The following is a 23,418-nucleotide window of genomic DNA, read 5'->3' on the forward strand; positions in this document are numbered from 1 at the left end:
AAAGAATGATGAGTTAACAACCCAGGCTGAGGAAGAAGACAATGAGTGACTTTTATATGGGCTTTAAAACATTTGAACCAAACATCAAATCCTCCAAAAGAACAGCACAGATAGCTTAGAAAATACCTCACCATTGTCCGTTTATGGAGGTTCTAAGTGACCCCTTGCAATATTTTACTGCTGTCTACGAAAACATAATTGGCTTTATCCCAATCTTTGGTCAATGATTAAACTGTAGCGTCCCCACCCTCAAACCAGCAACCCTAAAAAACTCCATCTTCTCCCTCCCTAATCAAAAGGTCTCCTCTATATCTCTCTCTTTCAATCTGAACTATTGTTATTTCACCAAGCAAAAATGACCATTGAAGAAACAGGGCCAAACCACCCTTCAGATCACATATTGGACTGGTTAGAGGACTCGGTTCCTTTCTTTTCCCCATTCCTGGACGAAACTAACAACTCCAGCTCTATAAACTGCTATCAATGGTGGGATGCGAATCAGGACACAGGTGAAGATCTGATTAATGGCTTTCTCAGCAACTCCCCCACTACTGTTAGTACTAAACTACAAAACATACCCACTTCCCACCACTTGACACCATCTGACTTGACCAAGAAAAGAAAAGCTCCAGATGATTCAGTTCATAAGAAATCACAAACCCATCAGAACCGAAGGAAGAATCAGAACAATCAGAGCAAAAATGGTGGCGGTGGAGCTGTTGAGGGAGTGACTGTGATGAAGAAATCAGTAGGGAACAAGAAAAATTCATCAAAATTCACAGGAAATAACTGTAATAACGGAAGCAACAGGGAAGGAAGGTGGGCAGAGCAATTGCTAAATCCCTGTGCTAGTGCTATCATTAAAGGGGATGCGACAAGGGTACATCACCTTCTTTGTGTTCTTCAAGAGCTCGCCTCACCCACCGGCGACGCCAACCACCGGCTCGCCGACCACGGTCTCCGAGCTTTGGCTCATCACCTGTCCTCCAATTCTTCGTCTTCTTCTTTTTCTTCTTATTCCTCCACAGTTGCCCCGGTTACTTTCGCTTCGACGGATCCTCGATTCTTCCAGAGGTCTTTAATCAAATTCCACGAGGTGAGTCCATGGTTTGCATTCCCGAACAACATCGCAAATTCTTCAATCCTCCACATTCTCTCTGAAGAACCTAATCGCCCGCGAAATCTTCACATTCTTGACATTGGGGTTTCTCATGGTGTGCAATGGCCAACACTGCTCGAGGCCTTGACTCGGCGTTCCGGTGGACCTCCGTCGCTAATTCGTCTTACAGTTATCGGTCCAACCATCGAACATGACCAAAATACCGAGACACCGTTTTCAATTGGTCCACCCGGAGACAACATCTCCTCTCGGCTTCTCAGTTTCGCCAAATCCTTGAACATCAATTTACAAATCAACCGTCTCAACAATCACTCACTCCAGAGCTTAAATTCGCAAGTAATCAACAAATTCCCAGACGAAATCCTGATCGTTTGCGCACAGTTCAGACTCCACCAGTTGAAACACTGTGATCCTGACGAAAGATTCGAGTTCTTACAAAATCTTCGAAAAATGGAACCAAAGGCAGTGATTCTGAGTGAAAACAACATGGGATGTAGCTGTAGCAACTGCGGAAATTTCGACACCAGATTCACACGACGAGTTGAATACCTATGGAGATTTCTGGATTCAACAAGCGCGGCATTCAAAGGAAGAGAAAGCGAAGAAAGAAGAGTGATGGAAGGTGAAGCGGCAAAAGCACTGACGAACGATGGGGAAATGAACGAGGAAAAGGGAAAATGGTGTGAAAGAATGAGAAATGCGGGTTTTGAGAGAAAATTATTTGCAGAAGACACCATTGATACGGCTCGAGCTTCAATGAGAAGGTATGATAACAACTGGGAGATGAGAATTGAAGAGAAAGATGGATGCTTAGGGTTATGGTGGAAAGGCCAACCCGTTTCCTTTTGTTCGTTTTGGAAGTTGGGGATCAAATCCAATGCTCTTTGAAACCTTTTCCTTTTCTTGCCAACAGCTTCAAAGTTCAAAACAAACCTAATTTTCAAATAAAAAAAAATAGACGATGGCTTTGTGTTTGAATGCAGCTCCCCTTTCGTTTTGCTTCTTGAAGTTTTTTCAGACTATTTTGAACTTTGATTTGAGTTCAACTTGTGAGATTGGATGATTCGAACATTAGTCTGTCAAGCTCTCAAACAATTTGTTGATTGAGTTTTGAGTATGTTTAGATTTTAAGCATTTTTAAAGTGATGTTTTTAAGGTTTCAAACTCCTCTCATGTCTCTTCTTTTGCAAGCTTTCGAAACTTCTTCCAACTATATTTTGTATTTTTTGTTTTATACTCTTGAATGCAAGTTCACTAAATCGAGAGAATATTGATTTAAGTTCAACATGTGAAATTAGAAGGATTCAAAACCTCCACATTTTAGTTGAGAATTTATCTTAATCTATCTAGCTAAATTCATATATCTTCTTGATTGAGTTTTAGTATTGGATTAGATTAACTTTATAAATGCTTGCATAAATGTTTTTAAACTTAGAAAAAATTGTTATCAAGTGTGAGCTATTGAAAAAAAATATATTTTTAAGGTATCAAATCTATCGAAACCTCTTTGAATTAATTTTATACTCTTAAACACAAGTTCACTAAATCGATGAAACTTTATTGGAAGGATTCAAACCATTCACTTTTTGTCAAGAATAGATGTTTACAATCAGATTAGTCAAACTCAAGAGAGAAATGATCTATTTAGATAAGTGTTTTTAAGTATTAAAAAAATTTAAAACATTAATCCAAACAGAATATTAAACATCCATTCATATCAGACAACAGAGCCAATATTGAAGTCTCTTTTTCATATTGTCAGCAAGTTACAATGTAAAAGAGTATATTATCTGATATCTACAAGAGCCATCACTTCAAATTTGGCTTTATAAAGACACTCTGAACAACAAGCTCTGCCATCAAAATAAAGACTATGGGGATGAATAGTTACAACAGATGTGGAAAAACAAACTTCAGATCTGCTGCCCCGTCGAAGGATTGTCATTGATATGAAATCTCAAACAGTATCAACATAAAGGGTCACCCAGATGAATGAGATGTGTCGTGGTTAGATCTTAGAACCTGAAAAGATAATTTGTTTCTCTTCATGAATCATAAATCCGTACAGAACTACGGATTTGCTGGCGGCAAACAGGACATTTGGGAGCTGAATCACGTTCGATTGACACAGCACAACGTTCGCAGCAAACAAAATGACCACATGGAATGAAAGCAGATCGCTTTCTCCTCGTGAGACAGATCACACACAACTGTCCATCTGGAACGGTTGCTACCTCGTCATCTGATGCAGTTCCAAAATCACCATAAATGGGAATGTCATTGCTTGAATCCAGTTGTGACGTGGTGGAATCATTCCCTGAATTCTGTAACCGTCTATGTTGCCTCCATTGTTTCCATCTATTCCAATTTCTGAAGAGAATGGATATTGATATTCGTTAAACATTTAAAATGCGATTATATATAAAGCAGGAAGCAACCAGACAAGTGGAGTATACTTTGGAACAAAATGATGATTACATAATACAATTCCACTGTAAGATAAGAGATGTAAAGACCGAAGAATGGAGTGAATCGAAGGTAGAAATAAACAATTCATGGAAGGTATATTAAGAAGACACTGCTTTGCCTAAAGAAAGATATCAACACAAAGATACCTCGCAAAATAAAATAAAAGAAATAAAGAAAGAGAACATACCTCACGACAGAATAACCAAGAATGCCAACTGACAATGAACCAAGGACAATACTACTCCAGAATAGAAATTTTGTTTTGAAGACTAGATCTAAAATCATCTGATCCTTAGTCATTTCACATCTGCAAAGAAGATTACAGCATCATAATATCCATTATTTCAATGAAGATTATCTCAAAGCGCAAACAGGAATAACTTTTGTCCAATTAGACAGATTTTTTGAAACGGAAACAAATCTTTTTATTGAATAAATGAAAACAAACTAAGACACAAGACGCCAAATGCAAGGAAACCATGGAAATCATAAAGGAAACAATTTTTTTGGTCCAATTAGATATTATTCCACGTATTCAACTAAGAAGAAGTTGCACTGCATGTCACATCACGCATGACTTATGTTTGTTGCATAAAGCTCTCTCTCTCTTTCACTGTGATTGTCTGGGAGAGCAGAGGCAAGCCAATAGCTAGCATCACTGACGAGACAAGATGTGTCGACTAATTTAGGTACAAACCAAAATCCACACTTCTACTGGTAATGGGAGTGCACGCGCACACATTTAGAAAGGGAGAGAATATTGGAACCCAGACAACAAATACACACAAATCCATTTTAGCTCCAAAAGACAACAAAAGCTCTTTGCTCGGAGCCCGGAGGCTTAATCCAAAGACCTAGTTGAAGTCCCATTCAGATCCCCAAACCCAATCAACGGGGTTCACCATTGGCAGACAACACATTTATTATCAATTTTATGTCCATGAGTCGAGGGAAATAATATATGATATGCAACTTACAGGAAATGGGGAAAATCACTGCACGACTTTATCACAGGAACTCCATTTTCAAAACTGCATATGCCAACAGCACTGATATTTTTTCCTAATGGAAGTATTTTCTCCTCATCAAGCACCCCAACCTTCAAAAGTAGAACACGACAAAAATATTTCAGCTAAAATCTATTAAGAAAAAAGTGGTGTTCGACTTCAATACAGATTGCCTAACTCACAGGGTACTCATGACCAAAAACTGCTTGAAGGAAGGTATAAGGAGTAGCACAAACGGGCTGCAGTTGATGATACACAGTTGTAAGAGGCAAGGGATGTCTTGAGCCATCCATGTTAACAACAACAAAATCAGAGTATGGTGAATGACCCTCAACAAGAACAAAAGGAACCTGTTAAAATTTTCTCAAATATCAGCATCACATAAGACTTCATACGGACACTGCATTGAATTCTGGTACAATGACCACTGGAATATAGATCCCTGCTGCTCAACCAGATATCTAAAATATATATTTTACCTTCACAAATCACAATGACCACACATCAATCTCATATTTTGAAGATTTTTTTTTATAGACAATGAGTAAGCTACCATAAAATCCTTATGTCTTGACTCTTAAGGGGTATTTCTTCAAGCCTGCTCTGTTGGATCCATGTCTTAAGAGGTAGCACTTACAAAACCTACTTGCACATGCAATGAGCGAGAGAAACAAAAAAGACCAAATAGAGAATCACAGGAAAAGGACACAACTTTATGGCCCCATATTCGAGAGATGCCCTCACAGAATCACTCAACTCAATTAGTTAGTTCTTTATTCACAGATAGGATAAAAAAGGTCCCATATCATTCAAACATGACAATAACAGATATAAGCCTTGATTTTACCGTTCTAAATGATGTTGACTCTTGCTTTCTAAAGGTTCTTCCAAAAATTGCCCGTAAGTCGGATGTCCATCCAAAAAAGCCTTTCCATTCGTTGAATATGCACTACCACAACAAAACCAAAAAAAGCTTTAGATTATAGAACTAGATTATTATATACACATGTCCAACACTGAATAACCAATGGGAACAAAAACAAACACTTGCAGAATCAGTGAGGGGATACAATAGTTAATCCTGAAAAAAGAGAAATCCATTTTCCCCATGATTAAATTCATAAAGAAATTATTTTAATTAAATAGTTCGAGATTTCCCAAATACTTAATCCTCACATCGTAGTTCTATACACACGATGACAGACCAACTTCAGGCAAGCCAGAAGACATGTACAGATAAATTCAACAGTTATTTCACCGGTGATCCTTCTCTTTCGTGGATCATCCAGGATAGAATCGTATCATAACCACCTCTGAAAGCGAGTACCTAGACGAGAGACCTTGTAATGTGAAAAAATCTAAGAGATGCACAATAGTTGATTAATTGGTTAAACTTTGTTGACAATTTTAGTGGAGCTATCAAACTACTCGAATACTGTCGCAATACTCTCCAAGCATAACGTACTAACAAACGGCTAAACTGCAAACCTCAGCTAACCCAAAAAAAACAACACAAAACAAAACAAAATCTCAACACAGTCGCGCTTAACAGAAATACCAAAGGAGGAGTTACCACTTGAGTTCGCTGAATAATCACCGCTCTATCTCCGGACTCTTGAGAAATCAATATATTAGGCTGTAAACTCTTCCAATTACCTTCCACCGACGACCTGGCCTCCACGGTGCCACGAACAACAACAAGCTTTCGATCGGACTCGGATTGCCCCGAATCTCCGTCGGGAATGATATGACGAAGATCAGAAACTCCAACATAAGGAGCTTTACGGAGCTCATTGAGAGCGGAGCAGGAAGCAGTGAGTTTGAGGACGGTACGAACGGCAGCATAAGCTAGGGCAGCACCCAAAACGGCTCCATCAAACGATAAAGCAAAGCGGGAGAGTAAAGTGACGAGGGCTTGCTCCGATGTGGACATGAGAGAATTCCGTGTCTCTGTGACGGTGAAAACAGTTCCCCCTTGAATGCGGTGGAGACAGCGACCGGCACAACCGCCAAGCCAGTGAAGAAACGCCGCGGCGGCAGTTATGGCGGCGGTTTTCGCGGTGTATGGCTAGTGATAACGCAGGCTAATACGGAAGAGAACGGCAGAAATTGGGAAATTGGTAGCGTAGTGAGCGAATTTTTCATCAAACAATCCGTCCCTGTGGCTGTGGCTACTTATATTACTTATGTATTTATATATATCAAATTTCGATCCAGAAAAAAAAATATAATTTTCGTTCGTTTAATATTGTACTTTTAACAGGTTGATTTTTTTCTTTTGGGGGAAAGAATTTAACAGGTTGATTTTATACCATAGTTTAATTTGGAATCCAATCCCAGTAGTTTATAATTCATATTTAGTTTATACATTTTGATAAAATTCTCGTAAATATTTTTTACGATAGAATAGGATTAGAGTGTTTATGAGTTGGATTAGGTTGGATTGAAACACTCTTTAGATTCATCCAATCCATCATTCTTGCAATAAATTTGAAATATTCGGATGATTTATTTAAATATTTATTTTAAAAATAAGTAAAATTTAATATATACAAAATTTATTTAATTTATTTAATATTAAATTAAAACGTTTCGTGGATAAATTATCCAAAAAATTCATGAAATTATGTGTATATATAAATGTATCATAAGTAAAATAAATAAATAAATTCTTTTAAAAATCAATAATAAGTTTGAGTTGGTGTCGGTTATTTTAGGTGAACCAATAAATCAATCAAACTTATTAAATTTTCATTTATTTGAATAACGACCTGGATTGGGTTGATCTGATTTTGTAGCACTCCTAATAAGGATTATTATGAGAAATTTGTCCAATTTAAGAACTATTTAGAAAGTTATGAAAAATAAACATTTTTTTATCTATTAAAAAGGTAAATAAGAACAAATACCTTTTAAAATTACAGAGACTATAATGAATTAAATCGAAAGTTGATAAACTAAAAGCAACCAAATACAAATAGCATTTAAATATATGGTAATTATTTGAAATGGTAAAACTTAAGTATTTTTAAATATAGCAAAATGTCACCATCTATTAGTGATAGATACTCAAAAATATTTGATAATAGACAATGATATATACTTTACTTATATAGTAGTAGACATGGTAAACATCTATTAGGGTCTATTATCGTATTTATAATTATCTCATTTGAATCCATTCATAAATTTAAGTAAATAAATATTTAAAAAGTGGTGGGAAGTCCGATTGGCTCGTTTACTTTATTATTAATATTATTAATATTATTATTAATTTTTTATAAATTTCCTTTACAACTTTTTTGAGAAAGTTTACTCGTATTCTAATGGTATGAATGTGAATATATTATAAAAACAATTATGAATGGAATCAACGATGTTTATATATTTCCATTAAAAAGTATCATACTTGCTTTTTAAGTTTTTGAAATTTCCAATGTTTTTCTCTATGTTTTAAAAATAAAATTATATTGACTTGGAATTATGCTCGTATGTACATGCAAAAATGCTCTCTTTACCTTATATGGTTTTCTCCACAATACTCAAACTAAAAATACACATTATTCCTTCTTTCCGAAATCTAATAAGTATACGCAATAATTCTAGTTTGGTTTTATTTACAATAACAAATCTAATAAGTGTAGATTTTGTTAAGGATATTAAGGATGCCAACACATAAAGTCTTGCCTATCTATCAAAAGAATAGGACTTACCAAAGGAATAGGTTCATTACAACCAAATCTCTAACCATTTATATTTGTTGAGTCATTTTTGCATTCCCAAATTAGGGATTCCATATTGTATAAATACATCGCCTATGTACATTTCAAATACAAGAAATTATAAAGGAAAACTTGGCTTGCCACTATCGTTTGCTACCTATCGTCTACTTGATTGAGCTATCGTTTACCTTGTCTAAGTGCCATTGTCCGCAGCGTGAGTCAAGCCATATCCTTCAACCTCTCATTTCTAACTTGGTATCAGAGCGCATAATGACCAACGTCAATCAAGGAAACCTGGGAGCCACCCTCGGCACAACCAACTTCAACGGCCCACCTTTGAACCAACTCCTCAATTACATAACCTCCATTAAACTTGATCGTAACAATTTCTTCCTATGGAAAAACTTAGCGCTTCCAATCCTTCGAAGTTATCGACTCGAAGGACATCTGACCAGACAAAAAGTGTGTCCCTCAATGTTTCTGCAACCTGCAGTCCGTGAGAGCATACCGACTGGATTGACTGGAGCAGAAACTGCTCCACCCAGCACAGAAGGAAGTTCTCGCGATGGTACTTCCAGCTCGTCGACAGCACTTGAGGTAAATCCTCAATATGAAGTGTGGATGGCTGTAGATCAACATCTCCTCGGCTGGCTGTATAACTCCATGACACCAGAGGTTGCCATTCAAGTGATGGGATGTGAATATATAAAGGATCTATGGACCAGCATTCAACAATTCTTTGGTGTTCAGTCTAGGGCTGAAGAAGATTATCTGAGACATGTGTTTCAAACAACCAGAAAAGGTAATTTGAAAATGGAGGAGTACCTTCGAACTATGAAAATGAATGCTGACAATCTCGAGCAAGCTGATAGTCCTATGCCACCAAGAGCTCTTGTTTCACAGGTACTATTAGAACTTGATGTAGAATACAATGCCATCGTGGCCACGATCTAAGGGAGAGCGGACATGTTGTGGCTTGATATGCAGTCAGAACTTCTCCTGTATGAAAAGAGATTGGAACATCAGTCAAACAAAAAGACGATAGTAGGCTTCAACCAAGTCAGTAATGCATCAGTGAATATGACAAACACTAGACATGTAAACCAAAACAACAAGTCCAATGGCAGCAATCAGTCTACTGGGGGAGGACAACGAGGTGGTGGTGGCCATGGCAGAGGTCGAAGTAGGGGAAGAAACAACAACAAACCTGTGTGTCAAGTCTGTGGGAAGGTAGGACACATAGCATTCTACTCCTTCAACAGGTATAACAGAGATTTTGTTCCCAATTCTCCTCAAAACAAGGGACAACCCTTCCCCAACAATCAGACCAAAAACACACAACCTCACCCAACAGCCCTAGCCATTGCTTATGGGAGTAACCCCTTTCTGACAAGACAAGAAAACATGACTGATAAAAATTGGTATGCTGACAAACACTAGACATGTCAACCAAAACAACAAGTCCAATAGCAGCAATTAGTCTACTGGGGGAGGACAACGAGGTGGTGGTGGCCATGGCAGAGGTCGAGGCACGGGAAGAAACAACAACAAACCTGTGTGTCAAGTCTGTGGGAAGGTGGGACACATAGCGTTCTACTCCTTCAACAGGTATAATAGAGATTTTGTTCCCAACTCTCCTCAAAACAAGGGACACCCTTCCCCAACAATCAGACCAAAAACACACAACCTCACCCAACAATCCTAGCCACTACTTATGGGAGTAACCCCTTTCTGACAAGATAAGAAAACATGACTGATGCAAATTGGTATGCTGACAAACATTAAACATGTCAACCAAAACAACAAGTCTAATAGCAGCAATCAGTCTACTGGGGGAGGACAACGAGGTGGTGGTGGCCATGGCAGAGGTCGAGGCAGGGGAAGAAACAACAATAAATCTGTGTGTCAAGTCTGTGGGAAGGTGGGGCACATAGCGTTCTACAGCTTCAACAGGTATAACAGAGATTTTGTTCCCAATTCTCCTCAAAACAAGGGACAACTCTTCCCCAACAATCAGACCAAAAACACACAACCTCACCCAACAACCCTAGCCGCTACTTATGGGAGTAACCCTTTCTGACAAGACAAGAAAACATGACTGATGCAAATTGGTATACTGACAGTGGTGCCTCTAATCATGTTACCTCAGAATTCAACAATCTTGGCAATCCGACTGAACACTCAGGTACTGAAGCAGTCACTGTAGCTAATGGTAATACTCTAGAAATTTCTCATGTTGGAACTGCATGTCTGTCTAGTGATGCCTGCACTTTGAAACTGAATGATATGTTATGTGTGCCTGCCATAGCAAAAAATTTGGTCAGTATATCTAAGCTAACAAAAGACAATAACGTGTTTATTGAATTTCACACGGATTACTATCTTGTTAAGGACAAGGGTATGAGACAAACGATAATGAAAAGAATGCTTAAAGATGGATTGTATTAGTTAGAGGGTGCAGAAATCAACTCAAAGTCAGTAGAAAACAGAGTACCATCGCAACCAGTGCACAAGAATAAAGATCTGTCTGCTCTTAGCATATCTTCGAAACATAGGGTGTCTAAGATTACGTGGCATAGAAGGCTTGGCCATCCTTCGTCAAAAACACTAGAGTTTATTATCAAAAGTTGTAATCTCCCTATGTTATCTAATGAAGAGCTTAACTTTTGTGATTCTTGTAGCTATGGAAAATCGCATTCTTTAGCCTTCCCTAACTCTAACTCAAGAGCATCTACAACCTTTGAACTTATACACACTGATTTGTGGGGTCCAGCTCCTCTCTTATTAACATATGGGTACAAATATTATGCTATCTTTGTTGACGATCACAACAGATACACATGGATCTATCCTCTGAGGTTAAAAAGTGGCACACTGGCAGCTTTTCAACACTTTCTCACCATGGTACAAACTTAGTTCAGTACACTGATCAAGTCTCTACAGTCAGATAATGGCGGAGAATTTGTCAAGATACACAAAGTCTGTTATCAGCTTGGCATTGATTCCAAATACACCTGTCCATATACATCAGCACAAAATGAAAGGGCTGAGAGGAAGCACAGACACATAGTTGAGACAGGGCTAACTTTACTAGCCCAAACATATCTTCCCTCACATCATTGGTGGGATGCATTCTTATACTCAACCCTACTGATTAATGGCCTTCCTACCCCTATCCTAAATGGACAGTCTCCAATGGAAGTGATGTTTTAAAAGAAGCTTAGGTTTGAAGAGCTTCGAATATTTGGGTGTGCATGTTTCCCCTACTTGAGACTGTATAATTCACATAAGTTGAGCTATCACACAGAGAAGTGGATCTATCTCAGTCCGGCTATGAATCACAAATGCTAAAAACCTCAACCCTAATGGCAGGCTATTCATCTCTCGGCATGTTGTGTTTGATGAAATGGACTTTCCTTGTCAGGTGTCTCATTCAGCTTGCAGACTAGCCAAGCAAGCAGTTGCAGTCCACCCACTTTCCTGGCTGCCCCTCAGTCAGGTCACACCGCACAGTGACTCCATGCCCTCTCACCAATTGCAACCCACACCCAATCACAAGCTAATACCTCTACAGACAGCCCAACCTTCCCACTCCTTCATCTGATCGTCTACCCACCAATTGTGTACCCGACGATCGTTTACCCTCATCGTCTAGTGACCAGCCCATTGATCGTCTACCCACCAGTTGCTTACCCAGCGATCGCTCACCCAACAATTATTCACCTACCGATAATTTACCCAGCGATCGTTAACTCACCATCGCCTACCGCCCAACCCACCGATAGTTCACCTTCATCGTCCCCTACCCAGTCTTCACCCGATATTGTCCCACATACTATGTCCATGTCTACTCATCCCATGATTACCCGAGGAAAAGTAGGCATCTTCAAACCCAAAATACTATCCTCCTAAACCCAAAAAGACTGGTCCCTAACCGAACCTACCCGAGTCAGTGATACGCTCAAAACCATGTAGTGGAACAAAGCAATGAGTGATGAATTTCAAGCACTAGTGAACAATCAGACCTGGACTTTGGTTCCTCCACCACCATCAATGAACGTTGTTGGCAATAAATGGGTATTTAGAATCAAACAGAGTCCTAATGGCTTCATTCTATGCTATAAGGCACGCCTCGTAGCAAAAGGCTTCCATCAAAACTCGGGCATCGATTTTTTTGAGAGGTTTAGTCTGATGGTCAAGGCATCTACCATCCGGATCGTCATTAGCCTTGCGGTATCCAAAGGGTGGCAGTTGAGACAGTTAGATTTCAATAACACCTTTCTTAATGGCGTCCTCGATGAAGAAGTTTACATGCGCCAACCACAAGGATTTTTTTATCCTCAACTACCAAATCATGTCTGTCGCTTACACAAGGCCATATATGGCCTCAAACAAGCGTCAAGGGCCTGGAACAACACATTGAAAACAACACTATGTAGCTGGGGCTTTCAGAATGCTAAGTCTAATACATCTCTCTCTTCATATATTAGAGCACTTTTGCCTTGATACTCTTACTAGTATATATTGATGATGTAATTATCACCGGCACTAATTAGCAGGCAATCAACAAGCTTGTAACAACCTTGGACTCCAAGTTTGCTTTAAAAGATCTTGGCCAACTCTATTACTTCCTTGGAGTCCAACTGCACAATGTCCCCAATGGAGCTCTACTGAATCAGGAAAAGTATGTTGAGGACCTACTTCACCACTTTAACCTTAGAGATCTAAAACCGGCATCCTCTCCAAGTGTTCTAAATAAGCAACTTTCTATCTCCGATGTCACTCCTCTTGACAATTCCTATATCTATCGGAGCATGATTGACGCCCTACAGTACTTAACCACCACGAGACCTGACATTACATATGCGGTTAATCATCTAAGCCAGTACTTAAAGCAACCTACGGACGTTCACTGGCAAGCGATGAAGAGAGTTCTAAGATATGTCAGTAGCACTCGACACTTTGGCCTCTATATTCAACATGGGCCCGACCTCTCTGTTTCGGACTTCTCCGATGTCGATTGGGCGGCCAACATAGACGATCGAAAATCAGTTACTGCTTATTGCATCTTCCTTGGATCTTATCTCCTGGTCCTCCAAGAAACAATTTGTTGTCGCTCGGTCCAGTACAGAGTCTGAATATAGAGCGCTCACTCATGCCTCTGGAGAAATCATCCGGGTGCAACAACTACTGTTTGAGATTGGTGTCAAACATAAGTCAGCTTCAGTTCTGTGGTGTGACAACCTCAGCGCTAGTGCTTTAGCCGTCAATCTGATGTTTCATGTGCGGACCAAGCACATTGAGATCGATATTCACTTCGTTCGTTATGTCCCATCCTCCACCAAATCGCTGACTGCCTCACTAAGCCCTTAACACACTCACAGTTCTTCCATTTTCGTTCCAAACTCGGTAAGTCTTGTTTATCTACCAAAAGAATAGGACTTACCAAAGGAATAAGTTGGTTACAACAAAATCTCTAACCATTTGTATTTGTTGAGTTATTTTTATATTCCCAAATTAAGGATTCCATATTGTATAAACACATCACCTATGTACATTTCAAATACAAGAAATCATAAAGGAAAACTTGGCTTGCCACTGTCATTTGCTACCTATCATCTACTTGATTGAGCTATCATTTACCTTGTCTAAGTGCTATCGTCCGCAGCGTGAGTCAAGCCATATCCTTCAACCTCTCATTTTCTAACTGATTTTACTCCAAATTCAGAGATAGATGTTTTAATGAGTAGGACTCCATTCGTTTGATAATCATTTGATTTTTAAAAAGATTGGTTGTATGATATAATCCTTAACCTATTATGTTGCTCATTTTATTATTTTACTCTTCATAGTGAAATCCATATATAACTACTTGACTCCCTCGGACTTGTACTAGGTAGTTACTACATATATGCATACATCTCAAAACGACTATGCTTATGAACTGACTAAAATTAAATGAATTTCATAAAATAAATAACTTTTATTAAATCTATACTCCAAAACTAGGGTTCCAAAAAGCTTACCGCTTTGTGGGAAAGGATATCCATTTTCGAAATTATAACTGGAAATATTTGATCGAGGTACCCTTAAGATTATAAACAACATTGGAAATTTATTCTAAAACATCTAACAGTGCAAAAAGCTCTGAATTCAAATAGTAAAAGTGAAATTTAAAACATGAAAACATGAGCAAAAGCATCTGTTGGGTTCCGATGGCATGGTCACAGATTTCTTTTGTCATTTGCCGATATGTCCTTACCCTTACCTGAAAATCATAACATAATAAAAAATGAGTATAAAATACTCAGTAAGTAACCTCACTACCGAGGTCATGCTATGCATATCTTCAGATACATGCATACTGGTGGGATAAACATATTGTAATTCATCAAAGAAACATGAGAACATGAAAACATGGATGACCATCTAGTGAACATTCTAACATGTATCTGATGAGCTGAAGACACACAAACATGGTAGGGAACCTGTCAATCCCTGAAGCTGAATATGGTAGTGAACCTGGAGGATCACGGTGTTGATCATGGTAGTGAACCCAAAGGATCACGGTAATGTGGTAGGGAAATCGTCAACTCTCGGTAACATAGTAGTGAACTCGAAGGATCAAGAAAACATGGCTAATGTTATAAGGGCAATTGTTACCTACCGAACATGAATCATATAACATTTTTTATGGGTCCCACAACATAATCATTAGTACAATCTCATAGTTCTAACATGCACATAACTCAATCATTCATACATATAACATATTTTTAAGGTCTAAAACATGCTTCAAATTTACTTAATCCAATTGAAACTAAGGAACTAGAGTGTGGCACACAAAGGCGTTCCGATATTAAAGTCACTTACCTCAATATGAAGCTAGAATAATAATTCTTCAAGCAAACAACCTCTCTATCTAACTTCACAATCTTGAACTCAACTCTAGGCCATGAACAACAACAACAACAAAAGTTAAACCTTTAGGAACTTACCTAAATCATTCCAAATAAATTTACCCAAAATTTTTAGCAACTAAAATTAATCCACAAAAGGGCCATCTAGGCTTAAATTTTACCGAATCTTGCCAAAATCAACCTTTAACACCTATTGGATAGCAACTCTACTACCTCTACACTTCGATTTCAAATAAAAAAAAAAAGAAAAAAAAGGAAAAAAAACAACAAAACCAAACCAAATAATAGGCCAAACCTTCAATGGGTAAACAAGATCCTCAAGAAAATCTCAAAACTTTACCTAAATAACTAAATCCTCACCAACACCACCCATTCCAGTGAGATCCACGACGACAAGTAAGGTTGAGGCAATGTTGGAACCGCTTAGAGACGAACGTGCAATATCCCTGAAACGCGAGATCGTTGGGATCCCGTCCATCGATGCATGATGAAGGTTGACTGAAGCAAACGACCAGTGACACATCTGCGAATGGCAATGGTTTGCAGCGGAGAGGCGGCATTTGATTGGCGACTAACAGCGGTGGCGTTGGTTGTTGAAGGAGAAAAAAATCTTGGGGAGTGGAAAATTTCACAAAATGACCCAAAACCCAAAAAATTTTCTACCACTGACCTTTTGCCCATGCGAAATTCCAAAATTACCCCCAGTTTTTAAAAAGCCTTCAGACCGCACCACATTTCTTCTTCCTTCAACGATTTTTCCAACTTTTCATTCAATGTGCATTCAATACACCACCAACATTCCACCAAAATATTTATTCCCAACTAATATTCTTCAAATAGCAGTGAAGAGAATGGAACATCACTTTTATTATTCACTTTCTGTCGTTGAACTCCCCTTGAAATTCTCTCATTGTTCTTGAAGGAAATCGAACTCGAGATTTTCATGAGCAGTGGAAAATAGATCATTCCAAATTACAATCATGAATGAACATTACAAATTACAGTCGTACACAAAACATAGAGTTATGCAATCGTTACAGAAATTACAACATGAAAACTCAAATGAACAAGGAGAAATATCTCTACGAACATTTGTAGACTCGTCTCCACACTCCTTGCTCACGAACGCTCGAACACAGAAATTTCGAACGCTCGAACAACACGACCGCAACACCGCACGAACACTTTGCACTCGAACTCAATGATTGCCTCAGTCATGAACACTCTAGTAAGAATACGAACGGCCTCCACAGAACCTTAACGGTGTCGAGTTGAGTATGACACCACCAAGAGGGTTACCTTAGTATTCTCGATGTGAGAATCTAGAGAGCAGGCTCTGTTCAGACTTGGATTGAGGCAAACGAAGGAGGAATGAACAATCGTGTATACTCTTGGGCAAGTGGGAGAAGACAGAAACCTATCGCATAGGTCGATGCCCAATCGTTTAGCTAAAGCTAAGCGATCGTCTAGTAAAAGCTAAACGATCGTCTAGCAAAAGCTAGTGTCTGTCGCCTACAAAACACTACATGATCGTTTACTTCGCTCAAGCTGTCGTTTAGTAAATCTGTATTTACTTGACAAGCTCCGTGAGTTTCTTTTGCGAGAGAGAAAACTCAAAACAATTTTTCAACTTTTTGTAAAAACTTACTAAAATTGGGAAAATATTTTTTCTTTTAACTCACGGTTACCATGAACCACCAATAACCTCCCACTCAATTGGTTATTAGAGAAAAAGATTTAATTATCCAATAATTAGTATTATTATAAATATAAATGACAATCAACTTATCATATTATATTTATAACCTATAGTTTTAATATTTCATCTCGTGAAACATATAAACCATAGCTCTTTTTCTATTCCACGGTACTTAATGTAAATCTCATTTACATCAACCCTCCACTAGATGTATCTCATACATCATACTGATTATATCATATATAATAAAAAAATCTCTTGTCAATTTGAACAATTCAAATCAACACCAATAACTAATTCTCAACTGAATCCATTGAGCTACCAAGGGGACCTTATGGACCTGTAACTCGAAGCTCCAACGATACGTGAATAACTAACTAAACTCTTTAGTCAAGGGATCCACTATCCATTAACTCCCAGGCACTCCACTAAAGACCGACAACTGAACTCTCCTTACCATAGATATATTATGTGTCCATCTTAACCAATCAGCAGTGTGACAATCCTTCACAAATCGCTCGTAAGTACAGCTGGGCCAATAATCGTTATGCCCCTGTTGTTACATCTAACTCCTTAAGTACCATTGAACATAAGTCATAGTCCTACTATGACTGAGTCCTCTCTTCCAAAGAGAAGTTGTGGCCACTATGTTCAAGCCCCGAAATCGGCCCTTAAGGGAACAATCTTTCTACTTATCCCTGTTTCGAGAAAGAAGTGAATTCCATCTTATGGATTGAGTTCCCAGCTCCCAGATCAGATAAGTTCCCAAAAAGGTAGGCATGTTGAGTTGGCAATCTGGCCACTCTCACCCATACTAATCAAAGGACCACCCTCAAAGGCAGGATTTCCCAAAACACTCAGGATTGAGGTCGTGTCACCTATGGTCGTTTGAGTGAGATGCAAGTCTCTAGTATCAACGACGTTATATACAGAGTCTAGTCATCTCGTGGTCCAGGTCTCATACAAACTCTTTGTATAGAACACCCCCACTCGCACGTCTCCACATGAATGGTTAGGATCTACCATCTGTAGTAGTTTACAACACTTGCAAACTTCTACAAAGCAGATCGTATCCGTAGTGTCTCCAGGATTAGGTATCCCACCTTAATCCTTATACTACAGACCTATTTAGGTTATCACTTAAGGCATGATCTACTTGCATAACACATATACATGCTTAAGTTCACATAAGATAACCAAGGAGCTTTGTTTATTGGATATGAGTAAATGCCAGAATTAAATAACATTTATTTTATTCATTAAACAATGTGTATCTTTGTAAAACAACGAGACTCCGGGAGAATTAGGACACCAATCTCAACAATCTCCCACTTGTTCTAATGACTCGGGAGACTAATGTACAATATACAATAAACTAGGGCATACCCCAATATCATCTCCCACTTACCCTAGACAAGATGCCGCATGTCCTGCAGACCCAGACTCTTTTGGTGATCGTCGAACACTTTAGCCGTGTAGACCTTTGTAAAGGGATTAGCAACGTTGTGCTCTGATGCGATCTTCGTGACTATCACATCACCGCGATGCATAATCTCCCTAATCAGGTGATATTTCCGTTCGATGTGCTTACCCCGATGATGACTCCAAGGCTCCTTCGAATTTGTCACAGCTTCTTTGTTATCACAATACTGTGTGTTAGGCAAATCCATATTTGGAACAACTTCCAAATCTATAAGGAATTTCCTCAGCCAAACAGCCTCTTTAGTTGCTTCACAAGCGACTACGTATTCGGCTTCCATAGTGGAGTTCGCGATGTATCCTTGCTTGATGTTTTGCCAGACTACAACCTCTCCATTCAGAGTAAACATTGACCCCGATGTCGATTTACGAGAACTCTATCGGTTTAAAAGTCAAAGTCTGTGTATCCTATAAAAATCAGATCTTTTTCTCCATATACAAGCATGTAGTCTCTCGTTCTCCGAAGATACTTGAGGATTTTCTTGACCGTCGTTCTGTGATCAAATCCTGGATTGGACTGATACCGACTGACAATCCCTATTTTATAGCAAATGTCGGGTCTAGTACACAACATTGCATACATTAAGCTTCCTATAACAAAAGCATAGGGAATCCATCTCATTTCTTCAATTTCTTGAGGTGTTTTAGGACATTGATCCTTAGACAGAACGATTCCATGCCTGAAGGGTAATAAACCCCTCTTGGAATCCTGCATCTTGTACCTGATCAACATTTGATCAATAAACGATGCCTGAGACAGGGCTAACGGTTTGTTCTTACGATCCTGAATGATCTGAATCCCTAGAACATACTAAGCCTCACCAAAATCTTTCATTTGGAACTAGGCAGCTAGCCAATTCTTAATTTCAGTCAGATACCCTACATCATTCCCAATGAGCAGGATATCATCCACATACAGTACCAGGAAAGTTACTGAACTATTGATGATCTTCTTGTAAACACAAGGCTTATCAACGTTCTGTTCAAAGCCAAACGACTTGACAGTAGTGTAAAATCTGATGTTCCAAGATCTAAGGCTTGTTTCAGCCCATAAATGGTCTTCTCAAGATGATCTGATGACCTATTAAGCTTGCAAACCCTTTGCTCTTGATCTGGAACTACGAACCCCTCTGGTTGAGTCATATAGATGGTCTTCTCAAGATTACCATTAAGAAAGGCAGTCTTGACATCCATTTTCCATATTTCATAATCATAAAATGTGGCTATGGACAATAGAGTCCTGATAGATTTAAGCATGACAACAGGTGAGAAAGTTTCCTCATCATCAACTCCCTTAACCTGGGTATAACCCTTTGCCATAAGTCTAGCCTTAAAAGTTTGCACATTTCCATCTACACCTTTCTTTCGCTTATAGATCCAGTTACAACTAATAGGTCTTACCCCATCAGGTGGATCAACAAGCTCCCAGATGTTATTGACGTACATAGACTCCATTTCCTGGTTCATGGCCTTAACCCATTCATCTTTGTCAACATCCTCCATTGCTTTCTTAAAAGACAACAGATCCTCAACCTCATCATTCGTAATGACGTTTTGGGCTTCAATCAAACCCATGTAGTGATCTGGTGGGTTCATAACCCCCCCACTATGTCAAGGCAATCTCAACTCTTGAGCTGGTTGACTAGACGTTCCGACCTCAACAACTCTTGTTAATCTGTCGGTCTGTTCAATAACTCTTGTTGAACCCTCGTAGTCTCAGTCTCACTAGAGATCTAACGCAAAATGAGCTTACTCCGTGGCTTATGATCCCTCATGTGGTTTTCTTCCAAGAAGATAGCATTTATAGAGACAAACACTTTGTTTTTACTTGGATCATAGAAGTAACCACCTCTCGTTTCCTTGCGGTAGCCTACAACGAGGCAAATCTTCGAACGCAGTTCCAACTTCTTTGGGTTAGTCACTAGCACATGTGTAGAACAACCCCAAATATTGAAGTGGTGTAAACTACCTTTACGACCTCTCCATAACTCAAAAGGTGTTTCAGAAACACTTTTTGAGGGAATGTTGTTCAGGATATAACATACAGTCTGCACTGCATAACCCAAAACGAGTCTGGAAGGTTAGCATAACTCATCATAGACCGAACCATGTCCAACAAGGTTCTGTTCTCCTTTCTGATACACCATTCTACTGAGGTATACTTGGGGTCCAGAGTTGAGACGCAATCCCATGTTCTATCATATAGTTATGGAATTAGAGGTCCATATACTCTCCACCATGATCAGATCGTAGTGTTTTTCTCTTCTTACCTAACAAGTTTTCAACTTCAGCCTTATACTCTTTAAACTTGTCAAGGGCTTCAGATTTACATTGCATTAGGAAGATATACCCAAACCTTGAATAATCATCTGTGAATGAGATGGAATATTCATACCCACCTCGAGCTCTAACATTCATTGGACCACGGAGGTCTGAATGTACAAGCTCCAAGGCTTCCTTGTCTTTGTAACCTTTTCCAGTAAAAGATCATTTGGGCATCTTGCCTTCGAGGCATGATTCACATACCGGCAAGGAGTTTTCTTCTAAACTCTTTAGAAGTCCACTTTGCACCAACTTCTCAATCCTATTGAGGTTGATGTGACCTAACCGCAAATGCCAAAGATGGGCATTTTCCATAGCAGAAACCTTTGGTCTTTAGCTGTTGTTGCCGTACTGAAGATTTTAATATTAAACAAGGCTTTTATGACTAACGACCTTAGTACATGTAAGTTATTTTCAATTGAACCATAACCAATCTCCATTTCATTCTTGAAAATAAACATTTTATTCTCAGAAAAGGAGATGGTGTAGCCTTGTTCAACGAGACAAGAAACCAAGATTAAGTTCCTCTTAATATGAGGAACTAAAAAAACATTAGCCAGTAATAGATAACATTTCTCGTCAACAAATAACTTCAGCCTGCCTACAAAAACAGCTGAAACAACCTCACCAGTAATGACTCGAAGAGTCAACTCTTCTTATGGAAACTTTTGCCATGAACTAAATCCTTGATAAGAGGAACTAACATGATTGGTAGCACTTGAATCAAGGATCCAGGCAGAATCATCATTTTCTACCAAACATGTCTCAAAGACCAATAAATCATATTTACTGTCGTGTCTTCTTTTTTGAAGAGTAGTGGGATCGAGGTTGTTTGCCACGGAACTCGTTTCACACGATTCTTTCCACTATAAGTAATCGGTCATTTTAAAAGCTTTAAAAGGAAATACTAACGAGTTGCTGAAAAGAAAAACACATTGACCTATGTTAGGTTTTAAGCAAATACCCGTTGTAAAACAAAACAACATCCAATAAGGTTTTAGCAAAACTAACATGAACCTCGTGTGATATCTAGTTTCATAATGACGCTTCAAAGGGTTAGGACAAAAGCCGCCGAAAGGAGGTCAGTTATCCCTCCTCTGAATTGAGAAGTTCTCAACTAGTCATTAATACCAGAACAACTCTTGATCCTATAACGACTAGCCATCATTGATTTAGCCAAGAGATCATTAACTTACTTAACAATCTCCCATAAGTGTAACCCGCCATTTTAGGCCCTAAAGGTCCATCCCAAAAGGCCAATTCGAAGGGAAAAATCTGATTGGGGCAAAACCTAAAGCGACCCTATCCATTTCTGGAGTTCACCTTGATCTTGACCAACTGCACAAAACCCATCCGAAGGAGGACGCTCAAAGGCAACACGAGGGAGTACAGAATGATCTCACGGTGTGAACCAATGATAGAGACCATAGGATGTGTTGACACACACCCTTCACCCACTTACTATAAACACTCTCTCCGTTCACCTTGATATTGACTCATGCAAACACCATCCGAAGGGGGATTCATCCAGGGCATCACGAGGCCAAGCATGAATCTCATAATGTGAACATACAAGGAGAAACATGAGTGAAATCATAGACATATCAGATCTGCCTCTTCCTCCCACTGAGTATTTTATAACCTACGGTTTAGTTTACTTAGAAAAAACACGGCTAAGGATTTTAACTAAGTGACTTTTAGGTTTGCCTAAGAATAACTTTTACCTTGGATAGTGAAACAACTTTTGATCATCATCCATTAAACTCTTTAACAGAGTCTTTGAAAATCTATCTAATTCACCTTTCTAGGTAGGTTCCCAGGTAGGGGTGTTATGTTTCCGTCAACTTAAGAACCCCAACCTAGCCAGAACCCGCCTTAGACAAAAGGTCCCTTATAGATAGGTTTACAACAAATTTAATCTTTTATTTCAACCAATTTAATCCTATTAAACTGATTTTAAAAGATTAATCTAGGTTACTAAACTCTTTAGAACCACTTGAACTTAGGTCTATCTCAATCCAATTTTAAAACCCTTTTAAAAACTTGAGTTCACCCTAAGTCCACATGTAACTTTGAATTATTGATTTTAGGTCTAATTTCCTTTATAACACTTATAAACGAAAACAACCACTACAATGCGAAGCTAACACATGTAAGGCATTCATAACGATTATAAACAGCCTAAGTGTCATGCTCAATGGATTGTCCATTCATTGCTACTTTTTTATATAACACTTATACAAATCAACAATGAAACAAGCAAAACATACTTCCATTCACCCTTAGACTATAATAAAAGGATGATGCATGATAATGCGCACTGCATGCAAAATATAACTCTTATATTTCATGATGCATGTGCATGTTGTCAAGTAATTTTTTCATGCAATATTATAACATTTATAATACATGATGCATGAATAATTGCACAATCTAAGGTGAGTTTTAAACTACATGACAAACATTTTGGCATATTAACACCATACATCACATGCATGATAAACCAATGTTGATGAACCGGGGAAAATTGCCTTAAAATCACAAAAAGAAAGCTAACTATTACAAAGACAAAGAGTCTCTGGTTCAAACAAGCGAATCGGGTCTTAAACCGCTCGAGCAAAGCATCGCATCTTCAACCATCGTGTACTAAGTACCCTGTGATTGTCTACACGATAAAACA

The 23,418-nt window shown here is 38.6% G+C and overlaps 2 protein-coding genes across 3 annotated transcripts; one reads left to right on the forward strand and one right to left on the reverse strand.

The window, feature by feature from the left end:
- The first annotated feature begins 355 nt into the window (after positions 1–355).
- LOC120085343 (GRAS family transcription factor) lies at positions 356–2,284 on the forward strand. Its single transcript, XM_039041286.2, has one exon. The coding sequence runs from the start codon at positions 356–358 to the stop codon at positions 2,006–2,008; it is 1,653 nt and encodes a 550-aa protein (XP_038897214.1). The 3' UTR covers positions 2,009–2,284.
- Positions 2,285–2,854: 570 nt separating this feature from the next.
- Positions 2,855–6,815, reverse strand: SPL2 (E3 Ubiquitin ligase family protein). Of its 2 annotated transcripts, none has more exons than XM_090317007.1 (6): positions 6,253–6,815; positions 5,444–5,545; positions 4,779–4,946; positions 4,567–4,688; positions 3,777–3,896; positions 2,855–3,490 (listed from the first exon to the last, which is right to left on the reverse strand). In XM_090317007.1, exons 1-6 carry the CDS (start codon positions 6,439–6,441, stop codon positions 3,166–3,168), a joined length of 1,026 nt encoding a protein of 341 aa, XP_090173133.1. In that variant the 5' UTR covers positions 6,442–6,815; the 3' UTR covers positions 2,855–3,165. The 2 variants fall into 2 exon arrangements, with proteins under 2 accessions (XP_090173133.1, XP_038897215.1); XM_039041287.2 differs by having other exon boundaries at positions 6,170–6,815.
- Between the last annotated feature and the right edge of the window lie 16,603 nt (positions 6,816–23,418).

This window comes from Benincasa hispida, chromosome 9 (assembly GCF_027475165.1).
Source record: "Benincasa hispida cultivar pf3 chromosome 9, pf3_genome.v1.1, whole genome shotgun sequence".
NCBI classification, from domain to species: domain Eukaryota; kingdom Viridiplantae; phylum Streptophyta; class Magnoliopsida; order Cucurbitales; family Cucurbitaceae; genus Benincasa; species Benincasa hispida.